This window comes from Stomoxys calcitrans, chromosome 4 (assembly GCF_963082655.1).
Source record: "Stomoxys calcitrans chromosome 4, idStoCalc2.1, whole genome shotgun sequence".
NCBI lineage: Eukaryota > Metazoa > Arthropoda > Insecta > Diptera > Muscidae > Stomoxys > Stomoxys calcitrans.
In genome coordinates, this window is record NC_081555.1 from 122,919,647 (window position 1) to 122,932,023 (window position 12,377).

The window sequence follows — 12,377 nt, forward strand, 5'->3', positions numbered from 1 at the left end:
ATGTACAGCATTGAAGGCCGTTTCATTGTTTCATTTCAAAACATATTATGTAAATATCCATATGATCTGTACTCCAATTTCTAAAAATACCCTAAAAATATTTACTTATTACTTGTTGTGTTATGGTTTTTACAAATTTGCTGTTGTACATTTAATCTTGGTTGTTATTGTATACAACAATTTCTAATCGCTGACTCAGTACGACACCTTGAAAAATTTTAGCTCTACTTTCAAGATTTTTTCCAACACAATTTTAGTTCATTTTATTTGGAAGTGAAGAGTATTGTTACCCAAAATCACATCTAAATGAATACAAATTTCAGATGACTTGGGGATGTTGGAAACCATGCAACGGTTCTGATCCGTTTATCTTGGCAGTTGTGTTTAGACATAGCACAGTGGCGCTGTTTGAGTTTTTTCAGACAAGTGTTCTGCCTATAAAACAACATACAACAACAACATAAGAAGTAAAAAAGCGTTAAGTTTGTTCGGCCCGCACTTTGGATAGCCGCTACCTCGAGTATATATGTAAACCACCTTTGAGGTGAAAAATACATAATGTACATAGCAGCTATATTGAAATAGGGTCAGATCGATCGATCTGAACCATATATGACGCGGATGTCGAAGGGCCTGACACAACTCCCTATCCCAAATTTCGGCGAAATCGCACAATAAATGGGCCCAAAACCTTAAATCGAGAGATCGGTCTGTATGGCAGCTATATCCAAATCTGAACCCATCTAAGCCAAATTGAAGAAGAATGTTAAATGGCATATCCAAGACCTTAAGTCGAGACATCGGTCTATATAACACCTATATCCAAATCTAGAGCGATCTAAGCCAAATTAAACAAGAATGTTGAAGGGCATAACACAACTCACTGTCCCAAATTTCGGCGAAATCGGACGGTAAATGCCTCTTTTATGTCCCAAGACCTTAAATCGAGAGATCGGTCTATATGACAGCTATGTCCAAATCTGAACCGATCTGGACCAAATTGCCAAAAGATGTCGAGGGGCCTAACTCAACTCACTGTCGGAAATTTTGGCAAAATCGGAGTAAAAATGCGTATTTTATGGGCGCAAGACCTGAAATCAAGAGATCATGTCATATAGACCGATCAATATGACACGATCTAGACTAAATTGTAAATGGATGTCGAAGGGTCTAGCTCAACTCCCAGTCCGAAATTTTGGCAAAATCGGACAATAAATGCGCCTTTAATAGGCCCAAGACCTTAAGTCGAGAGATCGGTCTATATGACAGCTATATCCAAATCTGAACCGATCGGAGCGAAATTGAAGAGGGATATCAAAGGGCCTAACTTAACTCACTGTCCCAAATTTTGCCATAATTGAACAATAAATGCGCCTAATATGGGCCCAAACCCTTAAATTGTCATATCGATCCATATGGCAGCTACATCCAAATCTAGACCGATCGGAGCCAAATTGAAGAAGGATATCGAGTGGCTTAATACAACTCACTGTCCCAAATATCAGCAAAATCGGATAATAATTGTGGTTGTTATGGGCCTAAGACCCTAAATCGGTGGATCGGTCAATATGGGGGCTATATCAAGATAAAGTCCGATATAGTCAAATTCTAACTTTACTTGCTTATGGAAAAAAATGTATCTGTGCAAAGTTTCAGCTCAATATCTCTATTTTAAAAGACTGTATCGTGATTTCAACATACAGACGGACGGACATGACTAGATCATCTTAGATTTTTACGACGATCGAGAGTATATATACTCTATAGAGTCGGAAATGGATATTTCGATGTGCTGCAAACGGAATGACAAAATAAATGTACCCCCATTCTTCGGTGGTGGGTATAAAAATACCGGTTTCAGTTAATATTATAATTGAAAAAAAAAATCAATTTTCAATAACATTTTTAATTGAAAAAATGTTCATGATATTTTTTTTCTGTGTACTGTGGCCACCCTATAACCTGAAATAGCTTCCATATAAACCAAGCTTTCGACTTACCCTGTTAGGCTCCTGGAAAATTTAATTTTTGCCAAAATTTCAAAAATTAAAATTCCAGTAAAAGAAATTTTTGAAAATCCGACGAAGATTTGACAGCTAAATTAATTTTTCAAAATGCCGAGGTGGCCTATTCTGGGTGCGGCGTTGAAACTAAGGATCTGATATCAATTACATCTTAGCCCTAGCCTAATTAAAATTGCATTGAGTTATTCTTATCTGTTCGCAAATGGCATATATTTTACTATTTTTTATTCTATCCCACTGTGAGTCCATTTAACATTATTTAAAACACTCGTAATGTTACGATATGCAACCATTGTGTATTCCTTGATGGCGAGATAGCCTTCGAAGTAGCGGTCTAGTTCGTGTAGGGCAGTGTCAGTGGACTTGCCTTTGCCCTAATATAAACTTTTGTTTGCACTAAGATAAACTTTTATCTTTCTAGAGTCTTCAGCATAAAGGATGACAAACTAATAAGTCGAACAACTTTCGCCTTCGTTGATGCAAGCATAGTCTATCTCCCTAAGCCAAAGTGCGAGTCTATCTGATACAGCTTGTAAGTCAACCGGTGATACATCATGGCGATTTAAAGAAGTCGAAACTTTTCACCGCCCAAAGGATTTTCGACAGAATTTCCCCAACAACCTTCGACAAATTCATATCAGTGATAATCTCTTCTGGCGCCACATTGGCCGTTGGAGAGTTTCCCGGGAAATATGTATCAGCGAATATTTCTAGTGTTTCCTCACTAGACATTGTTCAAAAATCCGTAACTTCCAACTATATTCCAAAGTAATAGGTTTCGAAGATATGATATACCTTAGCCTGGGGGCCTCAGATGTTTCTCCACGCGGTTGAAGAACTTCGCCTAGGATTCGTTCTGAGCCTTTTTAAAATCCCCCTTGTATTTTCTTAGATCAGCCCTTGATTTTTTTAGCTCCGCCTTATAGACGTCCCAATCGTATGTTGCCTTTGTGGTCTCTGCACTGTGAAAGAGCCTTCTGCAACCTTTCCTTAGACCAAATAGTTCTGAGGTCCACCATGGCCGTCAAGTTTGCCCCTTGCTTGGCCCTAGGACATGCAGAGCCAAGGAAGACTACCAAAGAAAGATGATATGTTTAAATGTAGGTCTCTATATTCTAACGGAAATATCCTACCGATTCCAGTTTTGGTCGCTGACTGGTTCTCAAGGGGGCCCCAAAAAATTCTAAATTTTTTCTTATTTCTGTTATCATTTTTCTACATGTGTTCACATCTATTCACAATGTTACTAATGTTTTGTTTTTTTTTTATTTGCAGGTTAATTCAGACATTCATCATCTTGCTCTGAAAAATACCCTACGCAGGTAAATTTTTCCATTTCTATTATTCTTAGAACAAATATCTAATTGGAACACCTGTATGGGCCACACAAGTATATTTCGCCCTTTAATTTGTAACAGATTCTTTTGATTTATCCTAATATTACCTAAATCATTTGTTTTTTTATTCATCATCTACCTGCGAGAAATACAAAAGCTGCATATTTGTCACTAATCCTATTAGCCAGTTATCTTACCCTATTTACATGTAAATTAGTAAACTATTTTGTCTCAGCGAAGTGCTAAAACAAAACAAGTAATAGTGTGTTTAGTTCCGCTAGGCCGAATCTTATATACCCTACACCATGGATCACATTTGTCAAGTTACTTGAACGGTTTCTGTTTATAGGCAGAAAATAAAAAAGGTCATAACAAGAAATTTCCATCGTATACGCTTGCATAGGAATTGCGCCCTCTTGAGGCCGAAGAAATTTATTCGGGAGATCGTTTTATGTGAAGCTATATCAGGGTTTGAACCGATTAGAACCATACTTGATACATCTACTGCAGTTCACAAGAAAAGTTACTGTGCAAAATTTCAGCCAAGCCGAATAAGAATTGTGTACGGACAGACATGGCTAGATAGACTTTAAATGTCATGACGTTCAAAAATATATATACTTTATGGAGTCTTAGACGAATATTGCGAGGTGTTAAAAATGGAATGACGAAATTCATATACCCCCATCCTATGGGGTAGGGTATAAAAACGAAAATTTAAATCGAAGGCAGAATGCCTCACTCATGACGGTCATAAAAAACTACAGGAGCATATGCATCCATATTTTTGTCTTATGCACCGATGCGCAAAAATATTTGTCACTGAATGAAATTGAGTTTTCAAAAGGGTCGGTCACCCCGTCGCTAGGCCCAAAAGAAAATTTATATGAGTCCTTTATTGTCCTGGCTGGACGTGACCCAGATTCTTGAATGCTAATATCAGCATTAGATTCGAACTCTACTGGCATAGACCTTTCTTTTAACTCGCATATTACCCCGCTCGAACTACACGTCTCATTGAAGAGTATTTAGGGGGTGGGCCGGTCCCAGAATATACCAAATATGTATACCAGATTCGTCGTCAACTCCCAAAGACCTTTCAATTGATACCCATTTTGTGACGTTGGACATTCATGCCCGTTTAAGTGGTTTTGTGGTTGGAAGGCCCCGTAGACACCTTGGACCAAATTCTTATAACAGATGTGTACTCAACTTTCAAACAGCTTTCATTTGATATCCATATTGTCCAAATTGGAATATATGTCCTGCGAGGGGTTTTGGTGGGCGGGGAGGCGCGTCAGATACCAAGGAATACATTTTTATATCATATTTGTACTCTACCTTTATATATATACATTTCATTCGGTACCCATATTGCCCAAAGCGGTGAAAGAATCCTTTTGGGGGGTTTCTTTGGGAGTGGAGGATACCCCAAAAACACTTTGAGGGAAATTGTGTACCAAGTTCGTACTCTACTCTTAAATACCTTTCGTTTGATACCCATATTTTCCCAATCGGTAAACATGTCCGCGCAGGGGTTTTTGGGGGGTGGGGAGGCCCCTCAGACACAAAGGAATAAATTTTTATGTCAGATTTATACTCTACTTTTAAATACCTTTCATTTGAAACCCATATTGCCCAAAGCGGTGAAAGAGTCTTTTTGGGGTTTTTTTTGGTAGTGGAGGATCCCCCAAAACACTTTGGGCGAAATTTGTATACCAAGTTCATACACTACTCTAAAATATCTATCATTTGATACCCAAATTGTCTTAATCGGTGTACATGTCCGTACGGGTGGGTTTTGTGATGGGGCGTTCCCCCAAGTTATTTGACCCAAAAATTATATACCAATTTCGTGTTTTTGGGATACCATAAGGTGGCATACAAAATTTCGCTTAAATCGTTGCACGCACTTCCGAGATCTGGCATTTTGGTTGGGCAAAATGTCATTTCTATAGAAAATTCTGCAAAATTTCATTTCTATGGAAAATCCTGCCAAAATTGCATTTCTACAGAAAGTTTTATCAACCAGTCTATCCAACGATATCTACCTTGCCATCGCAATGCTCAGTTATTCACCAAGGACAAGAGTGCAAGTTCGGCCAAAGGGCTGCTTGTTGTGGAAAATCTCATCCTGGTATACTTGTCCGCTCTTTCATTCCCCAAAAACCGACGTGTCCGGAAACCTAGCAAAAAAAAAAAACAACGTCATAGGCTAGGAACACATTCAGGGCCACAAAACGCTCTCCCATCCACTGCGACTCATCATCCTCGAATTTAAGGCCTTGGGGGCCGCACACTGTCCACACATATCCTGAGTTTCGATGTTGGCATATGCATACTCCGGATCTCCTTTGCGCTAACGTAATGACACAGAACTCTGACCGATAGACCGCACACAATCTGGCAGTCTAAATGGCATACCGATGTAGGGTTGCTGAGTAGACTCCTAATCCCATCTCTGACTCCGTCGCGGAGCCTTCAGTGAAGACCGAGGTCTCATCCAGCTCAAATACAGCATCCACCTACCATTACTCCCTTCCGAAAAAGCAAATCGGGAACAACCTCTCCCGAATCGGTCTCCGTTACAGAAAGGAGATCTTCCGCGGCCGTATCTGGCTTCTTTCAGCATTCCAATTACCCTCACCGCCGTCTCAGCCCTGAATGTAGACCTCAACGGGGCGTATATTCAGTATCACCTCCAGTGTGGATCTTAACGGACCCGTGATACCGACGCAGGCCAGATTCTGTACCTTTGAAATTCTTCTCCACAGCCTTTGCTGCGTGTTCCTTTTCTAGGACAATTTCGTATCTAGGACTAAGTCTAGGTATTTCATCTTCTTTGAAAACTGCAGATTGAACCCGTGCAAAGACGGAAGTCTGAAATCCAGTATCTTATGTTTCCGAGTAAAGAGCACAAGCTTCCTCTTACTTGGGTTAGTCCTCAACTAATTTCTCGTAGCCCATCTTGATAGTCTCCACAGCAACCTATCCCTAACCTCGCTGATCTTTTGTAGAAATATGTCTCGAATCAATAGAACGACGTCTCTACGCCATCTCCGTTGAGATCAAATAGAACTTCGTTTATCACTATATTCCGAAGAATTGGTAAGATCATCCCTCCTTAAGGCGTTTCACATGTTATATGCTTTCTGAACACAATTTCTCCCAAGTCCACATTATCCGTCCATCGAAGCATATTATCCGTACATCGGGCGATACACAGGTGGATCCCCATGCGATCCAGGGCGACCACAATCGAAACTATATCCACACTATTAAATGCCCCTCAATATCCAGGAAAGCCGTCATCGTGTACCCCTTCAGTTGAAGATATATTCACTTTTCATATTACTTTATGCAGGGCCGTTTACATCGACCTCTCTTGAGGTATGCATGTTGTGCCCCACTGAAATTTTCTGGGGTCAGTCTCCTCCCTTACCAACAGGTCTACCAGTGTTTTAAGTAAAAACGATGACACACTGATTGGCCTATAATCCTTTGCGGTATTGTGGCTTATTTTCCCTCCTCCTCCTCCTTGGACATACATACCACCCTGACCGTGATGTGTAGGACAGTGTCCTTGGTATGTAGAACAGTGTCGGGCTCGCTATGAAAATCAGTTCCAGCTATGGCAGAGTGACTCCGAGGAACTCTTGCAGCTGCGCTGTGATGATCTCGTCTGCTTCGGCCGATTAAAATGGCCGGAAGGTGCGAATCACTCACACTATCTTCTTCTCCTCAACGATGTCACCGATTACATCGTCCATGAATTTCACCCTTGACGGTAATGTGATGTCCTGATCGTGTCCCTTTCCTGGCTACCTGGAAAATGTTTCCCCATCAGTAGTTCCACCGCCAGGATCCTTGAAGAGCACTTTGCGCAATTTAGATGCTTTACTAAATCTCCGCTGAAGTTCACCCAGGAAATCCTCTCCGCTCTCCTCGTCTCCTTAATGAAGTCGCTCAGGTCCTTACGATATTCGTCCCATCCCTCTGCTGTTTTCTCGCCCTTTGCCTTATTAAGGGGCTTTTAGCTTTCCTTGCTGAATACCTTTAATTCCGATGTCCACCAGTATGGGTTCCTCTTATGTGGCGGTACCCGTTCTGGACATGCCTTCCGAAAGGCCTCATTCAGGCCTTCCGTAACAAGATTCATTGCAGGTAAACTAAGTTTCCTTGCATCGGATACAGGTCCGCCAGAGAGCCCAAGCCTCCTCATATATTCCCTGAAACTATACCAGTTTATCTTCCACGGATTCCTATACGGCTTACTTGGTCCTCTCTGGTTATTAACCTGAAAACTTACCCTGTAGTGATCCGAAAAGTAGAACTGGTTGAAAACTTTGCAGTCTGAGGCTTCAACCGAGTCACTGTTCGCTACAAGCGTTACCTGTTCTCCGATCTGGTTGTAGAACATTGGAGAGCCTACCCTGCTGCAGATAAAAAGTCACCAACAAGTGACCCACCTTATTCTGCTGTATTCATCGTAGTGTGCGTTGGCGTCACCTCCAAGTAATTTCGCAAAATTTAATTTCTCTAAAAATGCTAAACATTTCATCCCAACACATTTGACATTCGATTGCGTTTGACCATCACTGTACCTATTCGCACCAAAATCCGCTTGGTTTACCTAATCTAACACTAAACGGTATTATGCGACATAACACCCCTATCTTGATGCCTTCAGCATGGCTACCTGTTACCTATGGAGGAGATATACACATACAAATGAATCGCTAAAGGTAGTATTATGCGGAAAACATTTTTGTGTAATTGTCCCTTATCCTTGAATTTGGGCTGCAAATGGTTTTCCCAATTCATTTAAGGAGGGTCATGACGAATTTTCCCTTTAGTACAATTGCAATCTTCAAGGCAAAGACATCAACAACTGTACACCGGTTTAACGTCATTGTTGTTAGTGGGTCTCTACATTTCGGTGGTTTCTACGTTGGCATTATGAACAAGACAGCTGAAAAGAGGACATTTGAAATGTTTATTAAGTTTATCATTTACTCTGTCGTGATGATATCTTGGGATATTGCTATGGTCAACGGTGAAGGCTGCAATGAGTTCGTTTGTGGTTCTGTGGTCTCCAAGTGCCTGTTGACGCAAAGTTGTCAGTGCAAGCTATCCGATTGCTACTGTTGCAAGGACTGTCTTAATTGTTTGGGGGACTTGTACACGGAGTGCTGCGGCTGCCTGGACATGTGTCCCAAGCACAATGATACTCTAAGTGCCCTGGCGCCCAAGTCACAAATTGGCGATTTTGAGGGTGTTCCCGAATACTTTGAAGCCCTGACCGCAGAGGACGACGAAAGTCAATGGACCACTGTTCGCTTCCCCATGCGCAACAGTCTGCAGCGGCACTATAACATGGCCACGGGGGCATTTGGTTTTGGCTCGCCGCACGGAGATCTATTTGAGCGTGAAAGCTCGTTGGCTAAAGCGATACCCACAACGGTCAATTGCACTGTGATATTCTTGAATTATTGCACGAACAATAAGAAATGTGCGGATTACTGTGAGAGTATGGTAAGTTCCACTTCTCACCCCTACTTTGGGAATGCATGTAATCAATATCCTCACCGCTTGATGATTTTACTGACGTTTGCCTTATTTCCTCAATTCGATTTGTTCAGGGTTCGAACAGCTATCGTTGGTTCCACGATGGCTGCTGCGAGTGCGTTGGAGCCAATTGCTTCAACTATGGCATCAATGAGAGCCGTTGTTCCGCCTGTCCAGAGGATGAAGATGACGACGAAATGTTTGACGTTGACAGCATGGATGATGCTGCTGATTATGCGGGAGAGAATGAGGATAGCATACCATGGGATTATGGCGAAGATGAAATGAATTATAATTAAATTTTCCAATTTATTCTTTAGAGTGTGGAAGCGTGTGCTTGTGTGAATGTTTGAATTGTGTCATGGTTTGGTTAAATTTAGGTTATTAGTTTTAAGAGTAGGTAATCCCCAGTGATACGTTTTTTTCTCTTATTTATATGGAATAAACTTTAAGTTATGTGGATTAATATGGATATCACATTAAAGGTGTGGGTTTTGTTAGCATTTTAATTTTACAGTGAGAATATAACACAGCCATCGCATAGTGACCTTTGAGGCACAAGAAATGGAAATAACTCTATAGTTCTTATCAATCAATGTGAGCAGCACATAGTGCTCTAAACATTTGTAAACGAGGTCTGACATTCAGTCCCAAGTTGTTGTGGGACCGTAGTACAAAGTTGACCTCTTTAACTTTCGGGAGGTGGTAATTTTTAGATTTCCAATTACTTGTATAACCACATAAGGCTTGATTTAGAAAATTTGTTGGCATGTGTACTGAAAAGTTAATTTTTCACTCAAACGATTAACCAAGTTCGAAAACTACTTCTTGGTCTGATGCATGGCGCGATCACTTTATGGCGTAAAATTTTATCCAAATTTAATTTCTATAGAAAATTTTTATTTGTAAAAAAAAAACTAACGCTATTTCATATCTTAAGAAGTAGCGTTAATCCATTTAAAAAAAAAATTAGATACTTTTTACAGTTCATTTTGCTAAAACTTTTGGCAAGGCAAAATGTGGCGTGCAAAATGCATTGAACAGGCTACATATAATCTTTTAGTGGCAAAACAGTCTGATGAGGCTCCTGGTATGGCTGAAATCGCGATCACTGTAGCCTGCCCAATACATTTTGCACACTACATTTTACCTTGCCTTAAGTTTTAGCAAAATTTATCGGATCAAATTTGGATACAGCCCCCATTTATACCGATATTTGGTTTTAAATTCATGAACCCCCATAGGCCGCAATTTTCATCCGATTTGGTTTTTGTTCAAATCGGTCCATAACCCGATATATCTCCCAATTTTACGGCCTCTAAACCCATTAATATTTACCTGCTTATGGTACATTAAGTATACAAATGTCCCTAAACAAAGTTCATTCGTGTGAATTTGTAGCAGAATCCATAGTGGTTGGTTCCCAAGATTCGGCCCTGTCGAACTAAGCACACTCGTACTGTTTCTTATGCCATCTGGAAGATCATGTTACACAAATGGATCAAAGCTAGAGGACAAAGTGGGCCTGAATCTTGAGAACTCATGGACTGAGATCTGTATTAGACTACCTGACCATAGTACGGTCCTGCAGGCGGAGATCCGGGTCGATCACGGAATGCGTGAGGTGTTAACGCGAGGACGTCGAGTATGAACAACTTTACGGACAGTAAACAGGTCATAAGGGCAATAATAAATAGGACGGTTAGATCACGAATATTAGAAGGAGATTAACGTCTTCTCCGAATCGTTTGGGAGCCAGGCCATAGCTTAGTAAATGGGAATGAGAAAGCATGCGATTTGGCAGTGAAGGTCAGAGAAGTGCCGTCAATAAACTTAGTAAACCCGAAGCCTTTCGGGTCGACGCAGTCCGAGTTAAGAGAGTGGGAACAGCGAAACGGTCGGTGGGACAGCGAAAATTCTATGGGGAATTACAAATTGTGTAAAGACGAGGCTATTACTGAAAGGAAGTAAGAAGAGTCAATATAGCTCTCGGTATCATAATGGGACACATAGGACTACGAGCTCACTTATGTAAAATCGATGCGGCAAGTGATAGCATGTGTAGGGCATGCGGGGAAGGTGATGAGACGTTGGAGCATTTCCTATGTCATTGCCCGGCTTTCGCATCTTACAGATACCGGCACTTAGGTTGGGACCCAATACCAGACATGAATCAACTTAGGGGCGTGGCATGAAAAACAATTAAAGATTTTGTAAGTAGCACCGAATACCTTATTTAGATTTTCTATTTCGAGGTTAATTTTTTAGCTTAGGTGTATGTCAATAGTGGCATGGGGCGGATTAATTTCCGCACTCTCTTTTCAATCTAGCCTAACCTACTGTTTCTTAATTAATAAAACCCATTGAACAGCACACTTCTTAGCGAGCAGGTGGAAGCATGTAATCTTTTAGTTGCAAAACAGTCTGATGAGGCCTCTGGCAAGGCCGAATTCGCAATATTTGCAGCCTTCCGAAAACACTTGCATACCTTTTGTATTGACTTTTTAAACGGTTTTTTGTTTTGTTTTGCTTTTCTATTCTAAAGAAAAACAAGTCAAAACGTGCTTAGTACGGGCGGCTGAATCTTGGGAACACACCACCATGGATTCTGCTAAACATTTACAAAAATTACACGGACGCACATTGCTAGGTCTACTAGGAATGGCGAGGCGATCAAGATTGCAGATAAATATTTCGAGGAGTTACAAACGGAATGAGTATACCTCCAATCCTATGGGGGTGCATATAAAACAACACGAAATCCATTGGTGTAAGCTGGACGTCCAACCAATAACAAAATGAAAAAACAAAAATATTTCTATGGAAAATTTTGTAAAAATTTTAATTTTTTTAGAAAATTCTGTCACCGTTTTATTCCAATAGGAAATTTAATCAATATTTCATTTCTTTACATAATTTTTTCAAAATTTTTTTTTGTTTTAGGAATTTTGTCTAAAAAATGTTTGTCTCTAGAAAATTTTATCAACATTTAATTCTGTGGGAAATTTTACAAAAAATCCCTTCTAATAGGAAATTTTGTCAAAGCATCATTTGTATAGAAAACTTTGTAAAAATTAGTTTTATGTAGAAAATTTGGTCAACATTTCATTTTTATAGGAAATGTATAGGAAATTTTACCAAATTTCCCTTTTTAAAGGAAATTTTGTCGAAATTTTCGTTTTATACGAAAATTTTGTCTAAAATCCCTTCCTATGGAAATTTTTATCAAAATACCCTTGCTGGAGGAATTTTCTTGAAATTCCCTCCTATAGGAAATTTTGTCAAAATACACTTTCTTTCCTTTCTTAAGAAAATTTTGCCGAAATTTAATTTTTATAGGAAAATTTTGTCTAAAGTACCTTCCATTGGATATTTTGTTAAAAATGTCCATTCTCTAGGAAATTTTATCAAAATTCCCTTTTATAGGATATTTTAACAAAATTCCCTT

The 12,377-nt window shown here is 39.9% G+C and overlaps 2 protein-coding genes across 3 annotated transcripts in view; both read left to right on the top strand.

The window, feature by feature from the left end:
- Positions 1 to 3,298: 3,298 nt before the first annotated feature.
- Positions 3,299 to 12,377, top strand: part of LOC106095965 (mucin-2) — a 316,849-nt gene continuing 307,770 nt past the window's right edge. For both annotated transcript variants that reach the window (XM_013263431.2, XM_059368100.1), the window contains exon 1: positions 3,299 to 3,346. The gene's annotated coding sequence lies outside the window, so the exon portion shown is untranslated. The remainder of the gene's footprint in view (positions 3,347 to 12,377) is intronic.
- LOC106095969 (protein twisted gastrulation) lies at positions 8,408 to 9,228 on the top strand. The gene is made up of 2 exons (XM_013263436.2): positions 8,408 to 8,896; positions 9,004 to 9,228. The coding sequence occupies exons 1-2, from the start codon at positions 8,408 to 8,410 to the stop codon at positions 9,226 to 9,228; spliced, it is 714 nt and encodes a 237-aa protein (XP_013118890.1).

Coding starts and splice junctions, on each gene's coding strand:
- LOC106095969 (XM_013263436.2), top strand. CDS start 8,408: ATGGTCAACGGTGAAGGCTGCAATGAGTTCGTTTGTGGTTCTGTGGTC. Junction 8,897..9,003: donor CGGATTACTGTGAGAGTATG/GTAAGTTCCACT, acceptor CGATTTGTTCAG/GGTTCGAACAGCTATCGTTG.